General features: G+C 52.3%; 1 protein-coding gene across 1 annotated transcript in view; it reads right to left on the bottom strand.

The window, feature by feature from the left end:
* The window catches only part of SSPN (sarcospan), a 40655-nt gene extending 13631 nt beyond the window's left edge, over positions 1–27024 (bottom strand). Inside the window, exon 1 of the mRNA XM_056134631.1 lies at positions 26818–27024. Within this exon, the coding sequence (XP_055990606.1) occupies positions 26818–27015 (198 nt within the window). The 5' untranslated portion in view covers positions 27016–27024. The remainder of the gene's footprint in view (positions 1–26817) is intronic.
* Positions 27025–27378: the final 354 nt, after the last annotated feature.

The raw sequence follows: 27378 nt of genomic DNA, 5'->3' as shown, positions 1-27378 counted from the left end.
GCGAGGGGGTGGGGGTTGGAGGGGTCAGAGAGAAGTCAGGGATGTGGGTGGAGGGAAGGTCACACTGAAGGGGTTGATGCTGGAACATGGGATGTCTGAAACAACTGTATTCTGAACAGCTTTATAATCACAGTGAAGAAAAAGAAAGGAAGAAAGAAAGAAAGAAAGAAAGAAAGAAAGAAAGAAAGAAAGAGAGAGAGAGAAAGAAAGAGAGAGAGAGAGAGAAAGAAAGAAAGAAAGAAAGAAAGAAAGAAAGAAAGAAAGAAAGAGAAAAGGAAGTTAACTGGCTACACATCTGGAATCACAGAGGGCCAAAGGCAGCAAATGGGAAAAACTGATTCACACAACTGATCAACAGAGAGAGAGAGAGAGAGAGAGAGAGAGAGAGAGAGAGAGAGAGAATAGGGGAGGGTTGGAGGTGCGGGGTGGGGTGAATTGGAAGCGAGGGCCTGGGCCCTTGGGGAGGGGGTGTGGCGTTGGAATTAGTGAGACCATCATACTATAAATCATGCAACCTCCATCAATAAAAAAAATCAAGAAAATAAAACAAAGAGATAAGAAAAGGAGAGGAAAGTCCACGTGCTGCCTGAAGCCCTTCTGCCTGCAGAGGGGACACATTCTCTCTCTGGCCGTGGACAGAGGTGGGACTCTGCGCGTGGGGTGCATCCCTGACTGAGGGGCCCAGGCCACACTCCCTCCTGGGCGCTGCTCTGACACCTGCGTCTCACAGGCCTGTCACCAGTCAGAGGCAGGGTCCGAGGGACGACATCGAGGGCCGTCTGTGGTGCTTTCCGCTTCCCCTGGGCCCGGCTAGACACTGCCCCTTAAACTCCGTGAGAATGAGCCTTCTTGGGCCTTACTTCTCCCTGGGCCGTTCACGTTGACATTCTGGTTTGCGGCATTCACACCACGTGAATTGTTTGTTTCCTTCACATTTGGCTGTTGACATGAAGGTACCGGCAGAGGAATAAAGGCATGCGGGTCCCGGGGCTGAGATCTCCAAGCCTGCTCGGATCGGGGCTGAGCATCCTCCACCCAGATCTCCGAATTCCAGTAGGCAGGGGTCACACCCACCAACTGGCCCCCTGGTGCCGTGTAATCCCATCAGCGGCCAAGACCCAGAGACTATAAAACCCAGCATCTTACTATCTCATTCTTACTTTGGACAACCTGGCAGGCTACCGAATGTAGCCTGCCCACAAGGCAGAGTCTGGCAAACTCCCCGTGGTATACCCAATATGCCAAATACCAGTATCAATGATGGGTCTCATTCTCCTAACCCTGAAAGAGCCTTGAGTATGGCACTTTTTAAAATCTCAAGGCTGGGGCTGGAGTGATAGCACAGCGGGGAGTGCGTTTGCCTTGCATGCGGCCGACCCGGGTTCGATTCCCAGCATCCCATATGGTCCCCTGAGCACCGCCAGGAGTAATTCCTGAGTGAAGAGCCAGGAGTAACACCAGGGCTGGGATGAAGGAGACGTTACTGGGGCCTGCTCGAGGCAATCGACGAACAACAGGATGATCGTGATTGTGAAAGCTTTCCGACAGGGCTCCGTGGGGTGGAGCGGGGAGGCCCCTGCCCTGCCAAACGCCTTCCAAGGCTTTTTCCAACTTTGCATGCTTCCCCGCCTCCCGCTTTCAATCCTGAGCCTGAAATGTGAGTGTCCACGCACTGGCAGGTCACCCGCGGGCACCTCTGTATCTGAAGAGCTATCGGCGGGTCCATCCAGCGGCCACAGAAACGCTTCTTGGGATTGCACAACCCACTTCTCTGTGAGACCCTCTCTTCCGGGCCTGGAGAGACAGCTCGGAGTCCTGGAACCCCGGGCTCAAAACCCCCAGGGACTTCCAGCAGTGGCTCCAAGACTCAAACCTCCCCAAACCAAAGTCAACCAGAAGGCCAACAAAACAAGAGGCAGCGAGCAGAGGCAGGCACATAACTCTGGGTAGTTCTGAGGAGAATCTGGACAGATGTCATCTGTTTACTGGGATGCCGGTAGAATATCGGGAAGCACTGCACTGTAGCCCTGTCCTCCCGTTGTTCATTGATTTGCTCGAGCGGGCCCAGTAACATCTCCATTGTGAGCCTTGTTGTTACTGTGTTTGGCGTATCAAATACGTCACGGGGAGCTTGCCAGGCTTTGCCGTGCGGGCAAGATACTCTCGGTAGCTTGCCGGGCTCTCCGAGAGGGGCGGAGGAATCGAACCCAGCTCTGCCGAGCCGGTGGCGTGCAAGGCAAACGCCCTACCACTGTGCTATCGCTCCAGCCCACACTTAATAAATATATTGTGATCTGAGGATGCATCTCTGGAAGGAGAACTGCTGGCCAACCAACAACCTCGACAATGTAGACGCAAACATTTCATGAGCATCTATTAAAGGCTGTTTCTTGGAGTTGAAAGGGCAGAGGAGAATACTTTAGCATAACGTAAGCGTGTTCACTGAATTCTCACTCAGGCTAAGTGTAAGTCAGTGGGAGAGAATCAGATCTGAGGGTTAGACAGGGCCCCATGCCCAGAATCCCAGGTCAACAGGCCTGCCAGGGACTGCCGAACTGCGTTCCCAAGAAAGGGGAATGGATGCCAACGCTGCTGGCCCGAGGCCATGGAGAACCACCCGCTCCAAGCCCAGAACTTCCATCTTCCTGACACTCATGCCTGGGGCAGGTTTACAGGAATTAGAAGCCCAGAGTGGTGTGACAGCGTGTGGAGTTTCCACAGAAGCGTCATTATAAGCAAGAGTGCCTTGTGATTGTGTGAAGTAAAACGCCACAGGATTCGATCAGTGGCAATAATAGCCATCGCCACCACACTCAGGCTCTCACAAGGTGCGAAGGCCCTCGGTGCATAATGCATGTACACATCAGCACTTGAGAGAATACTGAGGCTTCAAAAAATATAAAAGGCTTGGAAAACAATATGGACATTCCTCAAAAAAAGCTAGATATTGAGCTTCCATACAACCCAGGAATGTACCCCAGGGGACCAAAAACACACAGCAGAAACGCCATCGGCACCTGTATGTTCACTGCAGCACTGTTCACAATAGCCAGAATCTGGAAACAACCTGGGTGCCCCAGAATAGACGACTGGATAAAGAAACTATGGTACATCTATGCAAGGGAATACTATGCAGCCACGAAATTTGTTTTTAAATGGATGAACATGGAGAGTACCATGCTGGGTGAAAGGAGTCATAAGGAGAAGGACAGACAGAATGACTGCATTCTCATATATATATGAGACTAATATCCAAGGCCAGGGCTGGAGCGATAGCACAGCGGGTAGGGCGTGTGCCTTGCACGCAGCCAACATGGCCGACCTGAGTTTGATTCCTCCGCCCCTCTCGGAGAGCTCGGCAAGCTACTGAGAGTATCTTGCCCACATGGCAAAGCTTGGCAAGCTCCCCGTGACGTATTCGATATGCCAAACACAGTGACAACTAAGTCTCACGATGGAAACGTTACTGGGCCCACTCGAGCAAATTGATGAACAACGGGAGGACAGTTTCCAGATCCAAGGCCAGGGTAAAAAGAGCCAGGGGGACTTGTCAATGAATGGAAGCTTGCCACAAAAGTGTGTGTGTGTGTGTATGTGTGTGTGTGTGTGTGTGTGACAAAGGGTAGTTAGGATAAAGAAGGGACCAAAATGATGATAATATTTGGAAATTATCGTTTTGGATAGAAACCGAGTATTGAAAGTAGGTAAAGGAATATACCTGATAACCTTTCATTATCTGTCCTGCAAATCATAAGACCCAAAAGGACAGAGAGAGGGGGTGGGGGGAAGTGGCTGCCATAGAGGCAAGAGGTGAAGAGGTCGGGTAGGAGAGGGTAACCGGCACCATTGGTGGTGGGGAATGCACCCTATGAAGGGACGGGTGTTGGAACGTTGTATGACTGGAACCCAATCATGGACAACTTTGTAACTGTGTATGTCATTGTAATTCGATTAAAAATATTTTTTAAAAATTTAAATATATAAATCACTTGATAAATATAAATTTAAATATATAAATCATTTGATAAATATATAAAAGGCATATTTGTTAAATATAAAGATTCATTCATTGCACCTGAAATTTCGTTAGTTCCACTGTGTAATAAATGTATGTTTGCCCCTAAATAAATGTTACTCTGGGGGCTGGAGCGATAGCACAGCGGGTAGAGCATTTGCTTTGCACGCGGCCAACCCGGGTTCGATTCCCAGCATCCCATATGGTCCCCTGAGCACCACCAGGAGTAACTCCTGAGCATCGCCAGGTGTGACCCAAAAAAGCAAAAATAATAAATAAATAATAAATCTTACTCAGCTGGGCTGGAGCGAGAGCACAGTGGGTAGGGTGTTTGCCTTGCATGCGGCTGACCCGGGTTCAATTCCTCCATCCCTCTTGGAGAGCCCGGCGAGCTGCCAAGAGTATCCTACCTGCACGGCAGATCCTGGCAAGCTCCCAGTGTCGTATCCGATATACCAAAAACAGTAATAACAAGTCTCACAATGGAGACGCTACTGGTGCCCGCTCGAGCAAACCGATGAACAGCAGGAGGACAGTGCTACAGTGCTCCTCTGCTCTCAGAGGGAGTCCTGGGCTTCCTGCTGCTGAATCACGGCCTTGCCCAGGCCGCGGCCTCTGTGGGTCTGGTCCGTATGTGAGCGGCAGCTCTGCAGTGTACGTGGCTCTCTGTCAGGGCGCCCCACTCCACCCACTTCTCCTAGGGCTGCAGGTTAATGCTTTCCCATGGGAGGGGGCGCCTGCCCTCCCCCTGGGGAGAACACTCCCCCACAGTGGAGGGAAGCCGGGATTTCCCGGCTGAGGGGAAAGTTCAGGCAGCCCTCCATACCCGCGAGAGGTGCCTCACCCCCCCCCCCACCCCACCCCGTCTCTCTTCCACCCGGCTGCCCTCTCTCTGAGACCCTCCTCCTCTCCCGGGACTGGGTGACCGCGTCATGCTCATTTCTGCCTATCGGGAAGGCGTCTGTCTTCTCTTGGCTGCGTTGTTTAGAATCCCTGCGACCCACCCACAGAATCGGGGGCAGCGAGGAGAAATACTGGGCCCAGCGCCTGGCCTGTGGGGGTGAAGTCGGATGGCACCAGAGGTCCCGCACCCGATGGAGGGGACGCCACCCTCCTCCCAGGGGCCACTCCGCCTCCACCCCTGCTGTAGCCCACTCGTCACTGCTGCGTGAGAAAGAGCTGCAGCGGGTCTCGGCCCTTGGCAAGTCTCCGCTTGAACGGCCACTCTGCAGAGGAGCCGATTCCCAAGAAAATGCAGTCCGTGGGCAAGGCAACTGGGCCTGAAAATGAACAACCCCCATGGACCCCCAACCGCACGACCCATCACTCATCTGATCACGCAGCCAAACATCCCATCAACTGTTGATTCTTCCTCCCCATGGATTCATTTTTCAAAGGAGAATGGATGGAGATTTTGGTATTAAACAAAGAGGATGCAGATGTGGCCGAAATGCAGTCATCTCTCCACATATATTTTTATTACTCCTTTTCATTATGTTTTTAGATTAAAAGAAAGATAAGAGCTCTCAGAAATAGTCTTTCTTCTCCTCAGAGGAAGTTAGAAGGGCCAACACAACTCTCAAAAGCATACCACTTGAAGTAATGGTTCAGTCAACAAATGAGAATCTTTTTTTTTTAACTGTGTTAAATTCCAGTATGAAGCACAGGAGCCAAAGTAAAGCTGGTAGGACATTTGCCTTGCACGTGGCCAACCCGGGTTCCATCCCTGGTATCCCCTACGGACCCTGAGAACTGCTAGAAGTAATTCTTTGGTGCAGAGTCAGAAGTAACCCCCGAACACTGCTAGGTGTGGCCCCCAAAATAAAATCAAACAGAAAATCCAGTATGACCCACCATGAAGGAAGCAATGTTGCATAGATGGGGGAACTCAACACTTGGCTTTTGATTCTTCCTTCACTATTAACTGATCTACGATTCCATTCCTGATGTGTAAATTCCTTCTTTTGATGATTAATCCACGGATTAATGACAATATAAATAAAGAGACTGGAACAATTCCAAACAAATATCTGGAGAATCACTGGGAATGCTATGGCCATCGGGACCCGACTGCTGGCATTTCCGGGGTTATTAAAGTAGACAGCTCTGGGGCACACGTAAGGGCTGAAAAGGCTTTGCAGAGCGACTGTGCCCGTGGCTGGTACACGTGGAATTGTCTGGGTGGCAAATCTAGCCGGACTTTGACTTGGCATCCATGGAGGCTGGGCAGGATCGCTAGTGATACAAGTGAGACCATTCGAGCCCCTGGTGATTCGGGGACTTTGTGCTGACACCACGCAGGCTGACCTGCCAGGTGATCCCGTTCGGCCACTACAAGCCTCTCTGGGGCAGCTGCCCTCTGGGGCCCCATTTTATGGGTGAAGGAAGGTTGATGCTCCGGTCACCCTGGCACAGACAAGGCTGTCGACTCTTCCTGATACTGCTCAGATCCCAGCTCCCAACCATACCCTGGCCTGGCTGCCTGTCTGGAGGAAGCCATCTGACACCACCAGAGAAGCACTGGGAGACTGCTTCATGGGCTGCTCCTCTCAGGGACCGACGGACACAGTGAGGAGAACATTTTAGAGACCAGCCACAGTGGGTGCTCAGTGAAAATGGGAAAGGCTTGTTCCAAGGATTGTGGGAGGTGAGCCCAGGGCATGGCGGGTCCCACTGTTCTGTCCCTAGAAGTGGCCCCGCAGTCCCCGGAGCAGGCAGGGATGACGTGAGCAGAGCGGTGAGGCCCTCCCCTCACTGCCTGCTGAGGTACGGCAGGCCCTGAGCATTCTGGGGACCCTGGGGTACTATGGGGGGAGGAGACAGGAGTCACCACCTGGCCAGCCCGGGCTTCCAGCAGAGCCCAGACGTACGCACAGGAGGAGAGAGCACTTCATGGGGCTGGAGCAATAGCATAGCAAGTAGGGCATTTGCCTTGCATGCAGCTCACCCGGATTCAATTCCAAGCATCCCGTATGGTCCCCCGAGCACCACCACGGGTAATTCCTGAGTGCAGAGCCAGGAGTAACCCCTGAGCATCGCTGGGTGTGACCCAAAGAGTCGAGAGAGAGAGAGAGAGAGAGAGAGAGAGAGAGAGTGCACCTCGGGCCTGCCCATGGCGGAACTGGGCCCAGAAAAGACACAGAAATGAATCTGCAAAGCAACAGGGTCCTCCCTAAACGAAGGAACCGGGGTGCCCAGTGACCCCTTCAGAAAAACAACCCACCTGACTTTTCCCAAGGCCTTCCCTGGGTGCCAATAGCCAGACACACTCTAGGCCCTGCACAGCCTCCCTCCAAGTGCCACAAAATCAGGTGCCACACCAGGAGTCATGCCAGGTGCCACGCCCCCAGAGAAGAAGCAACAGAGACTCTGGAAAGGCTGGTGGACAGAGGTCCAGGGAGCGCAGCTGTGCTGTGGGCCTTGGACCCCTCAGTTTGGAAACCCACCCCTACTGCTTGGAGGCTGGAGGCCGCGGGTATCATCCCTGGGAGAGTCCCGTCTGCTTCCCGCACTCCGGCCCGTCGGCATCCACGACCCGGACTTGGGCCAAGGCCCCTTCCACTCTCACAACAAGGGCCTCCTTTCCAGACCTCCTTCCACGCCTGCTGACAGAGAGAGTGTGCAAACACCAGCGTTCCAAAACTTCTTTCTGGGGCCTTTGCCTTTTGGGACAAACCACTTTCTCCCCCACCGCCCTGCAAAGGCCACGCCTGGGAGCCACGCAGAGGGCTTCTGTTTCTCGGGTTACACTGGAAGGCTTTTACCGAGACTTTTTATTTCTGGGGAAACAGAATGCTAGTCAGCGACAAATATTTTCCAGCCCTAACAGATCCAAAACGAATAGAACTAAAAAATAAATAAAAAAGTCAGATGGTCTCTGCCAAACTTTGTGCACTGATATTAAAGTGAAATTCCAACAGTGAAATCCCTAAAGATCCAACATTGGCCAAGGAGTTTATGACAGGGTTTGAAAAAAATGAGAAGATGAGAAACGCATCTCTCCCTATCTCTGGCCATCGGGAGCATTCTTGTTTTAGGATTAAATCCCAGAACGCAAAATTATAATGCCCAACATCTTTTAAAAAATAAATTCCACCAAGTTCAAAGTTGTGGCTTCTTTGCCATAACAAACAAATGTTGAACTTGGAGCAAAAGTCAAAACTCACTACCAGTTTTGCTAGTGAGCGAGCTTGGCTCTGGAGTGCTCGATTCGGCCCCTTGTTCCCCAGGCGGAAAGTCAAACCCTGCTTGCCTTAGGGATCTACCAGTTCAGGAAAGCGCCACTGCTTTCCTCTTTTTATTTTTCCATCAGAGAAAATGGAGCCCATGGAGAGACCTGGCACAACACCCACTCTTGGTCCAAGACCCAGCTCCCTGCGTCAGGGTGGACTCGGGTTCCAACATCCATCCTCATGTTTCCACGTCTGGAAATGGGAATATGCAGCTGGTAGGAACCGCTGATATTTACTTCACAAAGATGACCTAAGAGAATAGTTTTGAAAAGATGTTGGTAGAGATCTGAGTCAACATTTCTCATTAAAAAAAATAAAAAGGTAATTCGGGAGGGCAAAGAGGTCATACAGGAGTTAAGGCACTTTTCTTGTTTGAGGCAGACCCAGGGTTCGATCCCCAGCACTATACAGGGTCCCCAGAACACTTCCAGGAGTGACTCCTGAGCACAGAGCCGAGAGTAAGCCCTGAGCACCGCCAGGTGTACCCCCCAAACCGTTCCTGCTTACTCCCCAAGAGAGGTGATTCCAGACGACAGCTCTAGCACAGAAAGTTTCTTTCTTTTCCAGGTTCACAGACAAAGGGTAAAAAACCTTTAACCACAGATAAAGTGGTTTGTAGTCAAACTTGCTTAGCCCCACTCGGTAGCTCCTGGTGACAGCCACTCGGTCTTGTCCTCTCATCCGAGTTGCTGAGCCTGGACAGACCAGTCTGGCCCTCTCAAGGGACAGGCGTCTTACACATGGGCACGCTACGATGGTCAAACTGAAGCAAAGTAAACCCGCAGCAGCGCACCGAACCCAAATTAATCATTTATGTGCTAATTAAAGAGAAAAATCAAAACAGGACTGTCATGGCTAAGAATGTTAGTAGATCTAGGCTCTTAGGGGAAATAAATTGTAAACGTTCCATTTCAAAGAATTCAGGCAGCAAATTCTCAAAGCCAGCCCTGCTCATTGCCATGAGAGTGGATCCGACTGGCTTGCTCTTTTGGGTCATACAGGTTATACTCCTGTATGACCTCTTTGCCCTCCCGAATTACCTTGCTCTTTTCTGGTTGGCAGGGCCGAAGCGATAGTACAGTGGGCGGGGCACTTGCCTTGCACGTGGCCAACCCAGGTTCAACCCGGCACCACAGGGGATCCCCTAAGGCCTGCCAGGAGTGGTCTCTGAGTGCAGAGCCAGGAGCAAGTCCTGAGTAGAGCCAGGCCTGGCACAAAACAAAGGGAAGAAAGAAAGAAAGAAAGAAAGAAAGAAAGAAAGAAAGAGAGAGAGATATAGAGAGAGAAGGGAGGGAGGGAAGGAGGGAGGGAGGGAGGGAGGGAGGAAGGAAGGAAGGAAGGAAGGAAGGAAGGAGGAAGGAAGGAAGGAGGAAGGGAGGAAGGAAGGAAGGAAGGAGGAAGGGAAGAAGGAAGGAAGGAAGGAAGGAAGGAAGGAAGGTAGGAAGGAGGAACAAAGAAGGGAGGGAGGAAGAAAGGAAGGAAAGTAAGAAGGAAAGAGGAATAAAGAAGGGAGGGAGGGAGGAAGGAAGGAAGGAGGGAGGGAGGGAGGGAGGGAGGAAGGAAGGTAAGAAGGAAGGAGGAAGAAAGAAGGGAGGGATGAAGGAAGAAAGGAAAGAAGGAAGGAAAGAGGAAGAGAGGGAAGAAGGAAGAAGAGAGGAAGGAAGGAAGGGAGGAAGGAAGGAAGGAAGGAAGGAAGGGAAGAAGGGAGGGAGGGAGGAAGGAAGGAGTAATGAAGGAGAGAGGAAGAGAGGGAAGAAGGAAGAAGAGAGGGAGGGAGGAAAAGGGAGGGAGGGAAGGAGGAAAGAAGAAAGGAAGGAGGAAGGAGGGAGGGAGGGAGGGTGGGAGGGAGGAAGGAAGAAGGAAGGAAGGAAGGAAGGAAGGAGGGAGGGAGGGAGGGAGGCAGGCAGGCAGGCAGACTGTGGTTGGCTTGGGGAGAGGGTTCCAAGGGCCTCACACTCTGCATACCAGAGGCCTGTGTGGGTCTCCAGGACCACCTGGTCCCCCAAGCACTCAGCAGGCAGTAGCTTCTGAGCACAGCTGTGTGTGACCCCTTACATTCCCCCATGCCCCCCCTAAAAAAAAGCACAAAAAATGTTAAGTCTGGCCGGAAGGAGCGTGGGATAGCCAGGAGCACTAGCAGGTCCACATCAGTCCCGTGCGTGTGAGCGAGGTTCTTTTCCACTCAAATGATGTGTGAGGCTTCTGAGAGTGGGAGGAGAAGCATCGCCAATAGTTTCTGTGTCACGTACACGGTAGAGGCAGGCTGACAGAAAGGCTTCAGAGCACACAGCGTGGGCGTTGGCACGGCTGTGCCGTCAAATGCAGCTGCTGTGCTGCCCAGGACGGAAGGAAGGAAAGTGGGCCCAGAGTTACCCGCCGTCTGAGCACTGTGGGCTGAGCAGAGGTGCGTGCACTCAGCTGGTGCTCTCCTGGCTCTGAGGAGACTCTCTGGATGGAGCTGATGGAAGAGGGGACCTTGTGACCGGCGGCTGGATGAAGAGAGCCGGGGTCCCTCGAATCCTATGAATCTAGCATCCGGCCCTTGCCGTTCCTGCCAAAGGAAGGCGGGGAGCCGGGCCGCTCGAGAGATCAGTTGCTACGAGTCACACGTTCCAGAAACCTTGCCTGCCAATGACGAACAGCTCATCATTGTAAAACCCACGAACCTCACATCTCTGTGTTTCCACACACACACACACACACACACACACACACACACACACACACACACACAGAGCAGAAAAACCCTCCCCGTTTCTCCTGGTAGCTCTGTAGCACTGTCCTCCCGCTGTTCATCGACTTGCTCGAGCGGGCACCAGTAACGTCTCCATTGTGAGACTTGTTGTTACTGATTTTGGCATACCGAATACGCCACGTGGACCCTGCCAGGCTCTGCCATGCAGGCGGGATACTCTCGGTAGTTTGCCAGGCTCTCCGAGAGGGATGGAGGAGTCGAACGCGGGTCGGCCGCGTGCAAGGCAAGCGCCCTACCTGCTGTCGCTCCAGCCCTTCTCCTGGTAAACAGACAAATTACCTAGCGCCAGGCAAGAAGCCTCCTGTGCCGTGGGGCTCTCTAAACAGCACAACAGATTTCGGTATCTCGGCCAAGGCTCAGACGTTACAGGAACTGCCAGGAGCGTGTAAAGTCTGGAGCCACAGAACTTCAGAGCACAAAGCACAGAGGCACAAAACGTAAAGCAGGGAAGCTGTTTGCAGACAAAGTGGGAGCTGACTCAGGTTCCCCATTGGCATCATTTGCTTTTTTGAATCGGTTCCGTAGGATGCTCCGCCTTCAACCATTTTGACCACGGTGGTTCCAACATTCAGTCATCAAGCACCACTCAAGGATCTCTCCCCAGAGATTGTCTCCATACTCTCCCCACTGTGCACGCCTACAGCAGGTCTTTGATTCCCCCCAAATGGTGGAATAACAAGGAGCCAGAGAGAACACCTTGCACGTGACCCACCCAGCTTCACTCCCCAGCATCCGTATGGCTTCCCGAACCCTGCCAGGAGTGATCCCTATGCGTAGAGCCAGGAGTAACTCCTGAGCGTGGCCAGGTGTGGCCCCAAACCAAACAAGCAAACAAATAAACAAACAAACAACAAAAATACTGTCATCCAATCATGCAGTGCATGAAAAGATTACTCCATTCTGGGACAGGTGTGTGTGTGTGTGTGTGTGTGTGTGTGTGTGTGTGTCCATGGGACACTGGTGGGACGGAAGTGGACACTCTGGTGTAGTGCTGGGATAATGCATGCAAGAAACTATCATTCACAGGATCGTCAATCACTGAACCGCAGTAAAATGGGGAGAAACAAAGATGACCCTGATCTGTAGAAAATGTGAACTGAAGAGGTCGAATAGGACTAACAGCAGGAAACTGTTTTCCTATAAGGCACGTTAAGGTGCTCTGTGCACCCACAGGACAAGAGATGGAGCAAGACCACAGCACGAAGGTCAGCCCCTTCCACGTAAAGGTCAGCCCTTCCCCTTGGTACAAGGATGTACCAACATCCTTCCATGAAAAGGAACGGAGGAGGGACTAGAGTGGTAGCACAGCGGGTAGGGTGTTTGCCTTGCATGCAGCCGACCCGGGTTCGATTCCCAGCATCCCATAGGGTCTCCTGAGCACTTCCAGGAGTAATTACTGAGTGCAGAACCAGGAGTAACCCTTTTGCAAGGCTGGGTATGACCCAAAAAGCAAAAGAAAAAAAAAAAGGAACGGATGGGCCCTCTCACACCAGAAGGCTGCTCCCACCCGGCAGTTGCCAGACGGGTAGCAGCTTCCGTTCCCTGCGTGGCCCAGGCTGTAATGCCATCATAGGGGAAGAAGAAACTGGACTTTTCTTTTACAAACAGACAAGTCCTAAGAGGGAAAAAGAGAGATGGAGAGAGAACAGAAAGGCGAGGAGAGGGGGTGACTCCCTGAGGAAAGGAGACATTAGAAGTAAGTAAACCAACCGTCGTATGCGGGTCTTATTGGGACGCTGATTTTGACAAGCTCTGCGGAAATATTCATGAGTTAATCACGGATATCTGAACACTGATTTGCTCCCATTAAGAAACTTAACTTGTTAGGTTTGATTGGTATTTTGATTATTTTTTATTTTCCTCTTTTGACTTACCCAGTACAGTATTTATGGATGAATAATCCTGTGTATGATATGTGGGTGCGGGATATAGGGAAGACAAACGAGACAGGACTGATCACGAGTAATTACTGAGGCTGAGTGACGGGAACGTAAGAGTTTGTGGTTCCATTTTATCTACTTGTGCGTGAGCTCGAAATTTCCTTTGGCAAACAGACTTGAGGGGAGGTGGGGGTTGGCTCCTGGCTCATGGTACCAGGAAGACACTTGGCCAGACAAACCAACTGGAACGGTGACACCGCTTCCCCTCCCCCCACAAAAAAGGCCACGCCAAATTATCACATAGAAAGCCTCTTGGAAAAGGAATTCACAAAGACCATAGCAAACACACAAAGGGTCGCTGCATTCACATTCCAAAGAGCCATGGGCACACACATTATCTCATTCCTACTTTGGACAAACTGGCAGGCTACCGAATGTAGCCTGCCCACAGGGCAGAGTCTGGCAAACTCCCCGTGGCGTACCAAATATGCCAAATACCAGTAACAATGATGGGTCTCATTCTCCTAAAGAGCCTTGAATATAATCTCAGGGCTAGGATGAAGGAGACGTTACTGGGGCCTGCTCGAGGCAATCGACGAATAACAGGATGATTTGTGATTTGTGATTTGTGATGGGCACACAGGGCTTACTTGCTCTTTTTCTCCTTCTCCATGAATTAAGCCGTGCTGATTTAAAATAATACAACTAAACAACTAGACACTTAAAAATGTACATTTGAAATCTTTAAATACACGACAAAGGGATTAAAAGTATAAATAAATAACAGGGCACATAAAAATCAGGGATACATTTTTTTAAAATCAGTAACAATAAAATCAAAGCTCTAGAAATGAAAAATGACATCCTTGCAATTAAAAACCCAATAGGCAAATAGGAGGCTGATTAAACATCATTGGGCCGGAGAGATAATACAGGGGTGAAGGCACTTGCCTTGCACGTGGTCGACCCTGGCTCAACTCCAGGCATTGATAAGGTCCCCCAGCACTACCCGAAGGGACTCCTGAGCACAAAGCCGGCAGTAAGCCATGAACACAGCTGGGTGTATCCCCAACACCCATTCCCCCCAAGGGGGAACCATAAAATATACCCTAGAGCTGAAGAAACATCTTGAAATATGGCACACCGAAAAAAAAGAGAGATTATAGAAATGAGGCATAGAAGTCCAAACTGAGTAACAATATCAAGAGAACTTTACTTGAAACTTCCAAAGCCGATTCTAAAGAGTACAGTAGAAAGCATATGACTTGTCAAAATTGTCAAGACAATTTTACGGTGGAAGCAGCTGACGAGCCTCGGTCGTCTTTGAGATGAGATGCACTAAGAGGCGTTTTAATTTAGACACTGTGAGACTAGCACAGTGATGGGCTAATGAAGCAACATCAGAATTGAAGAGAGTCGGGAACACGACCCTCAACCCTAATATGGACACTTGCAAGATATTAATGGAGCATAGCAGATAAGTCACGGTCACGGTCCTCCCATTGTTCATCGATTTGCTCGAGCGGGCCCAGTAACGTCTCCATCGTGAGACTTGATGTTACTGTGTTTGGCATATCGAGTACGTCACGGGGAGCTTGCCAGGCTTTGCTGTGCGGGCGAGATACTCTCGGTAGCTTGCCAGGCTCTCCGAGAGGGGCAGAGGAATCGAACTCGGGTCGGCTATGTTGGCTGTGTGCAAGGAAAACGCCCTACCCGCTGTACTATCGCTCCAGCAGATAAGTACAAAAAGAAATAATGATTTAATAAGTGGAAGTTGGGCAACACATGTAAACTCATATAAATAATAAATATGTGAGAATACCTCACACCTATGTGAAAAGTTAGCTTACTTACAGAGAGAAATGCGAAAGTTTGAATATGATATAGAAAAATATAGAAAATAGTTTTATGATCTTGGAGTAGGAAGACACTATTTAAACTATCACGGTATCACTGTTGTCCCGTTGTTCATTGATTTGCTCAAGAGGGCACAGTAAGGTTTCCGTTCGTCCCAGCCCTGAGATTTTAGCAGCCTCTCCTTACTCGTCTTTCCCAATGCTGCCATATTGGAGGCTCTTTCAGGATCAAGGGAATGAGACCCATTATTATTACTGTTTTTGGCATACTGAATACACCACAGGTAGCTTGCCAGGCTCTGCCATAATTTAAACTATATCAAAGAATAATACCAAAAAAGAACTTATTAAAATACATTTAAAATAATATCTTAAAAATTAAATAAATAAATTGTTTTTAAAAATTAAGAAACAAAAACACTGTGTGCAAATGAAAAAAAAACAAAAAAACAAAACATAGTACCAGCTAACAGAAGACATCACCAGTGACCCACAAATGCTAAAAATCAACAGTAAAAAGCAAACCGCCCCCCCAGGAAACATATTGAGTCAACGACAGACAACAAAATAAAATGGCCAATAAACAACGAAATTTAGTTCGACTCCAGTAGTCACTAGAGAAGCATAATTGGAACTCAGCATCAGGGCACAATGAATAAGATAGACAAAAATTAAAGTGGTGACAAACACTGGCATGGGTGGCGATCCGCGGGAACTCTGATTTACTGGCATGAGAACAAAATCGGGTGCCACTTCGGATTTGCGGAATTAAATAGGCAACACGTAATATTTCGGAAATAATCACTCTAATTTAATCACCAACAATGCAATCACTCAGTTAATTAACAGCCATAGCTCCTGAGGACATTCCTGGAAGCTCTGAAATCCAGGCACCCGGAAGTACGGGAGGAACGTCCGTCCCTTCCTTGCCAGGGAGAGGGTCCAGAGGTCTGCAGCAGAGGCTCAGCATGTGGGAGCCCCGAGGTTCAATCCCCAGCCTCTGGGTACCCTGAGTGCCACTGTGAGTGACTCCGAGCAGTATCAGATGGGACACAAAAGCAGAATAATCATTGCAAAACTAAACTCATTGAAAAAAAAAAGACGCGATAATTTTGAAAGGACCTAAGTTTTCATCAACAGAATGAATCAGTTTTGATACATTCCTAGAGTACTGTGCAAAAATAATGAATAGTATCTATATTTTAGTCACAGTCACGGTCATGGTCCTCCCGTTGTTCATCGATTTGCTTGAGCGGGTCCAGTAACGTCTCCATCGTGAGACTTGTTGTTACTGTGTTTGGCATATTGAATATATTTTAGTACATCTCAAAAATAATGTTGAGGGAAAAAATGATAGCATGCTGCCATTTATAGAATATTTGGAACATCCTAGTAGTTACTGGTTATTGATATGAGCGTGGAGAAGTCTAAGCGGGCAGACGCTGGGGTTGGGATGGCAGATACTTCTGGGGAAATGGGCTGGGAGCTCGAAAGGAAACAAGTTTCAATTCATGAAGCCACGCCTTTTCTTTTGAAAATCAAAAACGATTTGGCGACAGAGATGAACAGTGAACAAATCTGGTGGCTTTTCATGGTTTAAAATGATCCATGGTTTAAATATGCTTGAGCATATTCAAATCTACCCAAAATGCCAATTCAAACTCATCCAAAAAGAGGAAAATCAAAATCAGAACCAAAGATGCTTGAACATACCACAAACTGGTGGCCACGTTTGAGGCTGCTCCCTCCTGCCCTGGGGCTCCTCAGATGTCTCCCGGCTGTCTGAACCGGGTCTGACCCCTCCTTGCCTGCAAGTACCCAAGGGTTTCCTGGCTCCAGGGAAGCTCAGGAGGCTCAGAGAAGAGAAGTTCCCGGAACCGCCCTGTGGGCAGTACGTCTGCTAGTCAGCCATCCTCTCTGTCTTACAGGCTTCAGTTCTGAGGCTTATCAATGACCCAACCTTGGGGTGAATTGTAAGAAGCCGAATCACCAAGGAGTTTGAGAAATACCGACATTTTTTTTTTGGTCCAGAGTCCAAAAGAGAAACAAGGCTGATGTTTTTGATTTCTCAGGAATCAGCAGGTGGGCTGGAATTATGACACGGTGGGGAAGGCCAATGGCCTGCGCTCAGTGATCGATGCCCCACCTGCAGGAAGGGCCCTGGCACCAGAGGCCTTAGCCGACGCCATGGGAATCTGTCAAGGACTGAGGGACTCAGGCAGAAATAAGCAGCGTCTCCGCTTAGGGTCACAGTCCTCAGGGATACCAGTGGGTTCTGCTCACCAAACCGGTACAACAAATAAAGACTCATGAAATTGCACCATTAAAGAAAGGACACCATCAATCAATACCAATTCAATTATGGCAGTAGCAAAACAGGAGGACAATTCTATTCAACTTTAGAAAAATTATTTTTATCAAGAGGTTTTTCTCAATTGAAAGCACTTTTTTTGTTTTTTTTTCTTTTTTTTTCCTCTTTTCTTTTTCAATTGAAAGCACTTTAACAACAAGAAAGAAGAGAAGGGAAACAGAGAAAGAAAGAAAGAAAGAAAGAAAGAAAGAAAGAAAGAAAGAAAGAGGGGGGAGGGAGGGAAGGGAGGAAGAAAGGAAGGAAGGAAGGAAGGAAGGAAGGAAGGAAGGAAGGAAGGAAGGAAGGGAGGGAGGGAGGGAGGGAGGGAGGGAGGGAGGAAGGGAGGGAGGGAGCAGGGGCTCCTGGAAGCCCTGAGGACAGGTAGCACTGTCCCCTTCTCTGAGGAGTGTCTGTCCTCCCGAGGTCAGTGTCCCCAGACAGCCCCCGGCCTTCTGCTCTTCCCCTGTGGCCACACGGCGTGGCAGACACTGAAGGTTTTGTGCGTGCGTGTGAGAAGGGCCAACTGGGAGCGAGGCTTCAGGGAGGTCCAAGGTGGAAAGATTCAGGGTGACGCAGGCCCTGAGTGGCCACAACTGACCAAAGCCACAGTGGTTCCGTTCCACCGGGGTGAGAACCTGAACCGGCTACCCCAACTGCTTGTTTGTAAAGAGCCGTTGGCCCTGGCCAAGATGCTGGGTTTGTCCTAGCTGGGACCTTCCAGCAGCCGAGGGGCTCTCAGGCCTGTGCCCGTCCCTCCCTCCTTCCCCCCCCCTCCCTGTCCCCATCCATTCTTCTCTCTCTCCCTCTCTCTCCCTCTTCCTCTTTCCCTCTCTCCCCCCCTCTTTCTCTCTCTCCCTTGCTCTCCACTCTCCAATCCTCCCCCCTCTCTCTCCCTCTCCCTCTCTCCTCTCTCTCCCTGTCCCTAACCCCTCGCTCTCCTTCTCTCTTTCCTGGGTACCTTGGAGTGACAGTGTTTCCTCCCTCATTTAGGGCTCCTTCATGTCCTGCCCACCCCTCACTGCCTTGAGGTGCGCCCCCTCGCTTCTGGGACCCAGGCTGAGGGGGGCACGGGGCTATCTCAAAACCGGGCGAGGCCTCCCGCCTCCCCACATTTTCCTGGCGCAGCTCCGGGGGTCACAGAGCATGTGGTCACACCTATGACGGGAAGGAATCGTGAGGGGCTGGCACCTGCCGAAACCCAGCTGACGGCCCCCAGCCCAGGGTCTGCCCCACCGGCCGGGTGCCTCCCGTCATAGCTGTCATCGACACACACGGGAGAAGGCCAGGCCACTCCACAGGGCCGATGCTCTAACTCATCATGGAACCCGTCCTCAAGAAGGCACAGCTGGGGGCGTGGACACAGCCCCCCCTTCTCCCAGCCCCTCTGTGCTCCCCCAGGCCCACAGCTCAGCACCTGCAGATGTACGCCTCATCCCACTGAGCCACGGAGAGCACTTTTACAGGAACAACTTTGCCGCCCGCCCTCAACTCCACTCTGGCGGGCTCCTCCGTGATGCCCCCTCCTCACAAACACTGGGAGCATGGTGGAGACCCCCTTGGCTGCATCCCCGACTCCGAGCTGCTCCCTGCAGGATGGGGGCCATTGTGGGCTCTGGCACCCCCCCCCCCCACGCCTCTGTTCTGATGTTCAGGCCTGAGCGCAGTGTGGCTGGGGATGGGAGGTAGGAGGGGAGGGAGGGAGGGAGGGAGGGAGGGAGGGGAGGAGAGGAGCCTCCCTGTGTGCTCCAAGGTGGAAGCTCAGCTCTGCCGTGTGGGTGGGCGCCTGGCGGGGCCAGGGCAACCTCTCTCTGGGCACTGCCTGCCGACCTCCGCCGTTTCACACACTGAGCAGCCCTTGAGCCTGCAGAACGCAGGACAAGCCTCGGAACGCGGCTTTCGTGCCGATGTTCGTGCTATAAATATCGCTCTCGGCACCCGCTTTGTCTCTGGAGTTCACCTTCAGCCAATGAACTTGGCGCCGTCACCCTGGACTTGGGTGTTGGCCCAGCAGGCACTGGGGAGTGGCAGCATCCCCACGGAGCCTCGAGGAGGTTCTTCCTTGGGCCTGCGTTTGGGCGGGCTCTGGGGAACTGTGTTTCTCTGGCTGGCCGGCATGGGGGCCCCCAGAGTTGCGTCTGTTTTGCTGGGAAGTGAGGGTGGATTAGGGTCCAGCGACTGGGTTCCCTCAGTGAGATAGTGACAGGCAACTGAATTCCTCCTGCATCCCTGTGGACAAGCATTCACGCTGATGCCAACCCTTCTGAGTTCAGCCTGGACAAGTGGGGTGAACTTGGGAAGATCCTTAGCCGAAATGTCAGAGGTGAAGTGCCCCCCTTTCCTTTCCTTTTTTTTTTTTTGCTCTTTGGGTCATGCCTGGCGATGCACAGGGGTTCCTCCTGGCTCTGCACTCAGGAATTACTCCTGGCAGTGCTTGGGCGACCCTATGGGATGCTGGGAATCGAACCCAGGTCGGCTGCATGCAAGGCAAACGCCCTCCCCCCGGTGCTATCGCTCCAGCCCCAAGCGCTCACCTTTTCAAGCCAGACTTGCCCACAGCTTGTGGGAGCTGGGGGTTGGGGGGAGGCTTTTTGTGGCCCAGTATCACTCCCTCATTGGGGGTCCCTGGACCCCTGACCTGCCAGCCAGATCTGTTCTAATTGGGACACTGCAAAGAAGTCCAAACGATCTCCTCTCGTTCCTTCTAAATCATGTTGCAACATGAAAGGAACCTCTCAGGTAATGCCTTCTGAATATTTCCGCAACCCAGATGCCCACAACGGAACAATAACTCCCCCTCACAGTTGTCCAAAACGTTATTGATAAACTTCAACGGGGGCAGGGAAGTGCCTCTGCGGTAAAGCCCACGGCTTTCCAGCGTGACACCTGGGCTCCTCTCTTCCCCAACCCGTCACGTTAAAACACACGCGCCACCTTGGGAGGGAAGCTCTGAACATAGCACGTGGTAAATCAATTCCACGTGGCATTTCCTGCCACCCACTGTGTATCGCAGACACGGTGTGGCCCAGGGAACATGGAAGGCACTTACAGGGAAGCCACGGTTTTGCTTTTCTTATTTGGTGACGCTCTTACCCTGTGGACCATTTCTATCATAAAACCATAGAGCCAAGAGCCAGAGAGGTTGCTTCTGAAGGAGCTTATACTGACCACCATGAGGAGCTGGGGTGCTGTCCCCAACGCCCTATGCTTCCCCCGAGTATCTCCCAGAGCAACCCCCAAGATCACTGTCACTGTCACTCTTCTCCCGTTGTTCATAGATTTGCTTGAGTGGGCCTAGTAACGTCTCCATCGTGAGACTTTGTTGTTACTGTGTTTGGCATATCGAATATGTCACAGGGAGCTTGCCAGGCTTTGCCGTACGGGCAAGATACTCTCGGTAGCTTGCCGGGCTCTCCGAGAGGGGCGGAGGAATCGAACCCAGCTCGGCCGGGCTGGCTGCGTGCAAGGCAAACGCCTTACTGCTGTGCAATAGCTCCAGCCCACCCCCGAGATAAATACAATAAATCCAAGATAACCACCGACATCTCCAAAGTTTCAGAGTTGAGTATGTTTGTAGGACCAGGTTGACACACATCACACTCTGGCCCTCCTCCTCCTGACGGAAGAGAAGGAAGAGGACTCGGGCGCATTCCTTATAATATAAACACTGTTGTCTCCAAGACTGGGTTAGGAGGAGCCAGAAGTGGGGGCGGAATTCATTCCCCTAATGATCCTGAGCGTCTAATGACTTGTTCACTCTTAACCTCCCTGATTCTTTATTCCTAAAATTCTCTCAGGAGATATTTTTTATTCCTAAAATTCTGTTATCAGGTTCTGGAACATTCCCCTAATGATCCTGAGTGTCTAATGACTTGTTCACTCTTTTTTTTTTTTTTTGCTTTTTGTTTTTTGGGTCACACCCGGCGATGCACAGGGGTTATTCCTGGCTCATGCACTCAGGAATTACTCCTGGTGGTGCTCAGGGGACCATATGGGATGCTGGGAATCGAACCCGGGCCAGCTGCATGCAAGGCAAACACCCTACCTGCCGTGCTATCGCTCCAGCCCCCTTGTTCACTCTTAACCTCCCTTTTTTCTCATTTCTAAAATTCTTTCAGGGAATAGTCTTTATTCCTAAAATTGTTATGGAATTCTAGAACATTCCTTTTTAGGTTCACAGGTAGCACTGTAGTACTGTCGTCCCGTTGTTCAGCAATTTGCTTGAGCGGGCACCAGTAAAGTCTCCATTGTGAGACTTGTTGTTACTGTTTTTGTCATATTGAATATATCACAGAGAGCTTGCCAGGCTCTGCCGTGCGGGCGGGATACTCTCGATAACCTGCCGGGTTCTCTGAGAGGGACAGAGGAATCGAACCCAGGTCAGCAGCGTGCAAGGCAAACGCACTACCCACTGTGCTATTGAATCAACTTTTTACAATGTAATTCAATTACAGTCCATTTTAATACTCTCTTTGGGAGCCTCAAGATAGGTATATGGCAGTTGAAATATTTAATCTGGAGTTATGTGTTAAGATGATTTCTCAGCCATTATTTATTATACATACTCAGTGGAGATTAAGGTAGGCCATATAATTATCACTTGTCAATTCCCAACAATCCTATGACAGTTGCTGTAATAAAACTTATTTCCCAGGAGTACCAGAGGTGCAACATTAGATTTTTGGAAGCTGATTCATGTCTCAGATGAAAATAATATATTACTAATAACATAATCCTAACACATAACTCCAGATTAAATATCTCAACTGCCATATACCTATCTTGCAAATGACATGCTTTTAACTTCCTGGCTTGTTTTAGGATTTATCCATAAAACTCAACTCAAATTCCAAATCTTTATCTCTTCCAGCTTCTCTTTATAGCCACGGTCCACTCGTTCGAGTCAGGCCCTTGTTTCTGCACATATAAATTAGGCTAATTCAGCATCTTTCCTTGTTATATGTCATAGATTTACTGGTGAACTTTGGGGGTATATTTTGTTTTGAAATCAATAAAGAACCAATCTCTCCTATCATTAAGACAAAAATTGAAATAAATTTTAAAAATCTGAGTCACCTTTATTTTTAATCCATTCTATACATTAGGCTAACCTATGAAAATTGTTACTGAAATTCTTGACAGGTCTCGCAGCCATTCCTGAGATGGCATTAAAGAAAAGAAATGTTCCTCCTTTCCTTCCAAGCACTTTTCTGCTGTGATTAATGTGATACTTCCCGTAGGTTTTTATTTCAGCTGCGCAGGCTAGGGAAGCAAGGGAGAGAGTGGGAACAGCTAAACATCTGTAGGGGGCAAGAGACTCCCCACTTTCCTTGGAGGAATTCTTTCCTTTCTCTACCAAGGCCCGAGAGACTGACCCCCGCTGACCCCCACACGGGACACGAGAGGCCGGAGTCCGCTCTTACATTGACTTCAGAGTCCAGATGACAGAGGAAATGAATCCCTGTCAGAGAAATGCCTTGAAAGGTAAATGGATTTAAAAATCTATGTGCAAGTTGCATTTTTCAATCAGAAGTATTCATTACCATCAGATACGATAAGGGTATGTGCCTGTCAGCTGCCGGGAAGTCTCCTGAGGTTCATTATTTTCAGACTGATGCTCTGCGTGGTGGTGAACAGCCACGCAGACTTTTCTGGATGGAGAGAAGTGAGTCAAAGTTCCAGCCTGGGAGGCGTCGGCTATGCCCAAGTTCTGCTCATCCAAGTAAGATGCAGAGTCCCGCCATCACGACTGCTTCAGTCCCTGCCCTGCTCCCATCACAGAGAATGACAAGCGAACATCCGTTCAGACCTGAGTCGTGGTGCGAACAAACCTCAGTGGAGTCTCCTGGCCCTTGTGGATGCGCTGCCCTGATGCCTCACATGTGAATCCTCCCCCGACCGTCACCCCCATGGCCTCACCCCTTCCCCACAGGGAGCTTAACCAACCGAGGCCCCTCTCTGGGGCACACAGACAAGGACACAGTCCACTGTGCTCTCCTGCACTTCCACAGGGTGGGTGTCTCTTTTGTTTGTTTGTTTTTGCTTTTTGGGTCACACCTGTCACTCCTGGCTCTGCACTCAGGAATCACTCCTGGCTGTGCTCAGGGGACCCTATGGGATGCTGGGAATCGAACCCGGGTCAATCGCGTGCAAGGCAAATGCCCTCCATGCTGTGCTATCGCTCCAGCCCCAAGTGGGTGTGTCCTATCACACATCACCTTTCCAGTCGAAGGCCAGAAGCCCCTGGACGGTCAACAGGTCACCCAGATGTAGGCCAACAGAAATCCCCCTGCTGAACTTCTGTACAGGAGAAACCTGGAAGCCCAGGAGGGCAGTGGCCCACCTGTGAGATACGCCAAGAGGTGCCCAGGGGCAGACGACCCCCAGAACTGGCCCGGAACCTTTCCACAGTGGGACCCACTAGGCAGGCCTGTCTCTGCCCTCCAGAGCTTCCTGCCCTCCAACCTGGCTTTCACCAACCTCCAGAGCGTCAGGAAGCAGCAGCCTGATAATCCACAGCTCTGGGGGGTCCCAGGGACCCGTGAGAGCAGCCAAAGTACCCATCCGTCCCGAAACAGCCCCCAGACCACCCAGGTTCGGGCGCACACACTTCATTACATTCACCTGAGGACGAAGCCCCCTGGATGCCTCCTGCCCTTCGGGGACACAGGGACACGGGCGTGTTGTCAGCTGTGCCTCTGCTGCATGCACTTCACAAGTCACCACAGAAAAGCTCCTTCCAGTCAGGGAGAGACGGCAGAGGGGGGATGGACCTGCCAGACAGGCCCCCGGGGGTCCCCGAGGCACCAGCAGCCTGAACATGGGGCTCCCTGCCCCTCGCCCTGAGAAGAGTGGGGAGTGGTCTCTGCAGCCCAGCACCACTGAGGGGCGCCCCCCTGAAAATCAGCGACCAGGGGCTGGCCAGAGAGGTGGCCCAGCAGAGAGGGCACTGGCCCGGCACGTGGCCGACACACCCTCCATCCCCAGCACCATGTATGTTCCCCGAGCCTCCCAGGAGTGCTCCCTGAGCACAGCTGGGTTGGCCCCAAACAAAGCCAAAGCAACTAGAACCAGCTCAAAAGACCTTGGGCATCTGGCTTGCCAACAGCTGCTGCCGATCTCCAAGACAGAAAAGGCCCCTTTACTTTCTCAGCAGGACAGATCCCCGAGGCAGGAATTCGCAGGTTCCTCCTGGTTCTGTCAGGAAGAAAGCAGAGGAACCGTGCAAGCAGCCCCACTGGGGTCTTCAGACCTGGACGCCTGGGGTACCCCCTCAGACCGGGTCTGCCTTCTCTGCCTCCCCACCAGGTGTCCCCTGCCCTGGAGGCTTGGAACTGGGGACCTGGCCACCAGGTGTGCAGCAGGGCACAGGAGGGGCTGGGGGGGCAGGACCACCCTCGCCTGCAGGTGACAACCCCTGCTTGTCTGGAAAACAGGAAGGCAGGCAGAAACCTCTGCACCTAGAGGATGTGGGACAGCTATAAGCAGTCCAGGTGGAGTGGCGCTAAGGGGACAGGCCACTGCCCGCTGGGGGGATCCTGGTGCTTCGTAAGTGCAGTCAGGGCAAAGCTGCCCCACAGAGCCCCAAGGCCTGTGCCCACGGCATTAAGACCATAAATATATATATGGGCTGGAGCGACAGTACAGCGGTAGGGCATTTGCCTTGCACACAGCCAGCCCACCCAACCAGGTTCAATTCCTCCACCCCTTTCAGAGAGCCTGGCAAGCTTTTGCCCACACGGCAAAGCCTGGCAAGCTCCCCATGACGTATTCGATACGCCAAACACAGTAACAACAAGTCTCACAATGGAGATGTTACTGAACCCACTCGAGCAAATCGATGAACAACGGGAGGACAGTGACAGTGACATAACATATGTAATATATATATGTATATATATTGGCTTTTGGGGTCACATCTGGCGATGCACAGGGGTTCATCCTGGCTCTGCACTCAGGAATGACTCCTGGCAGTGCTCAGGGGACCCTATGGGATGCTGGGAATCGAACCCGGGTTGGCCGCGTGCAAGGCAAACGCCCCACCAGCTGTGTACTGCTCCAGCCCCAAGACCTTTCTAGATACCCTCCCCCCGCCCCCCGCACTTGTTTTTTGTTTACGGGGGCGGGGAGGGTGGCTTTTCTGTGCTTCAGAGCTGAAATGAGGCAGGGACAGAGCCAGAGCCGGTCCCAACCCCCAGTGGAAGCCCATCTGCCCGTCTGTCTGTCTGTCCTGGTTGCCCTCCAGCTGCAACCTGAAAGGCAACACCGACCCACCCCCACCCACCCCCACCCCCACCCCCGTCCCCGCCTGCCCGCCCACCCAGCTCTGAGACCCGAGAGATAACGGAAAGACTCAGCATATCTCCCTGACAAGCTATTTTTAAAATCACTTGATTTAGAAAACTCCAATCATGGTAATTTCCTGGGAATTCTTAGTACACAAATTAAAAGTTTCCAATTATTCGGCAGGAGTTTGCGCGTGTCAACAACCTTAATCAGGAGGTGGCGGCTCCGAGGCCTGCCGCAAAGCTCTCCACGTCTGTCCCCGGCATGAGCAGATCCTGGGGGCACCGGGGCTCCTGGATGCACCCTGTGTTCTGACACCTGTGACCAACCACACGCCTGTGACACGCCTGTGACACACCTGTGACATGCCTGTGATCTGTGACCGCGACAGCAGTGAGATGCACCAGGCCACCTGGCGTCTGTCCCCCCTGCCCTGAGAGGGCCTTGGACCTCCCAGAGTCTGCGGCTTCTCACCCCAAGAGGAGTGACCAGGCCCACCTGCAAGGGCCAAGTCACGGCCAATCACCACTGGAGACCAGTTAGAAGCCACATGACCATAATGTGACCTGCGGGCAGGGAGGCAGTACTGTGGGCACAAAGCTTGCTTGCACACGGCCAACCCAGGCTCGATCCTCCTGCAGCCCATGGGGTCCCGGAGCCCTGCTGGGAGCGAGCCCCGAGCACCGCAGGGTGTGGACCCCAAAGCAAAAACTCAAACCCACGACCAAACAGAGCTGGTGGTGGCTGGTGGTGGAGCGTCTCTGAGGGGATGGCCTGAGGCTCCGGGGAATTAGCCAGCTTGGCTCTCCGCACCCCTGGTCAGCTCACAGCCCCTGCAAGGCCTGACCTGTCCACTCCTGTGTGAGAAACAGGACTAAAAGAACCGCACACAGGAGGGGCAGGCACTGCAGGAACCGCAGGGGAGGCCTGGCCATGGGGGGGTACACAGCAGGTGCTCCATAAATGGAGCTTGAAGGGGCAGGCCTGGCAGAAGCAGCACAGGGGAGGCCTTGGGGCAGGCCCATACAGCTGGCGCCCGTGGGCAGGCAGGGCCTGATGGGCTGCTGTCCCCAGGACAGCTGAGTTGTGGCCCGGAAGGCACAGCCCTGGGCCCCAAATAGCCCGGGCCTGACCACTCCCTGTCCCACTTTAGACTCCCCGGATCCCGGCTGTGCTCCTCGCGGGGGATTGTGCCCCGTGGACTGCTGAAACCTTGGACTGAGCAGTAACAGTGACCAAGACTTTCCCAGGCGCGCGGAGGCCCCGCACCGGCCGCTCCCGCCTGCCTGCTCGAGGCGGCTGGTTTCGGGAGAGGCCCAGGCGGGGACAGCAGCGGCCAGGCCCCGGGCAGGCTGGGCTCGGCTGGGCGCGCGCGCAGGGCGGTTAGGCTGGGGAGGGGGCGCATGCAAGCCCGGGTTAGTGTCCACTGGCCGCCCCGATGCTTACGATGATCCCAGCCCAGTGCGGGGTGTCCCTGAGCAGCAGGGAGGGGCTGACGCTGGCCATGAGGAAGCCCAGCACGGCGACGCCCAGGCCCAGGGCCAGCTGCAGCAGCGCGGGCAGCAGCGGGAAGCGGCAGCCGCAGCACGTCGGGGCCGGCTCGGCGCTCGCGCCCGGCGCCCCGCGGCCCTTCTTCGGCCCCATGTCGGCGGCGGCGGCTCCGCGGCTCCGGCGTCCCGGGCGGGCAGGCGGGCGGTGGACGGGCGGTGGACGGGCGGGCGGGCGCGGCCGGGCGCCGGGGTTGCCGACTGAACAAATAAGGGCAGGAGCGCAGCGCGGGGGGACGCAGGGGGCTCGCCAACTGCCAACGCGCCGCGCAGCGCCGCCGGCCGGCCGGCCCGGCGGGCGGGGCGGCCCGGGAGGCGCCTCGCGCCTGTGTGCGTGTGTGAGCCTGTGTGTGTTTGTGTGCGTACGTCTGCGTGCGTGCGTGCGTGTTGCGTGTGTACATGTACATGTGTGTTGTGTGTGCATGCGTGCGTGCACGTGAGCATGAGTGTGCTTGTGCAT

Source organism: Sorex fumeus, unplaced genomic scaffold (assembly GCF_029834395.1).
Source record: "Sorex fumeus unplaced genomic scaffold, SorFum_2.1 ptg000100l, whole genome shotgun sequence".
NCBI lineage: Eukaryota > Metazoa > Chordata > Mammalia > Eulipotyphla > Soricidae > Sorex > Sorex fumeus.
Note: the sequence above shows the minus strand (reverse complement) of the source record. Positions and strands in the feature narration are given on the sequence as shown.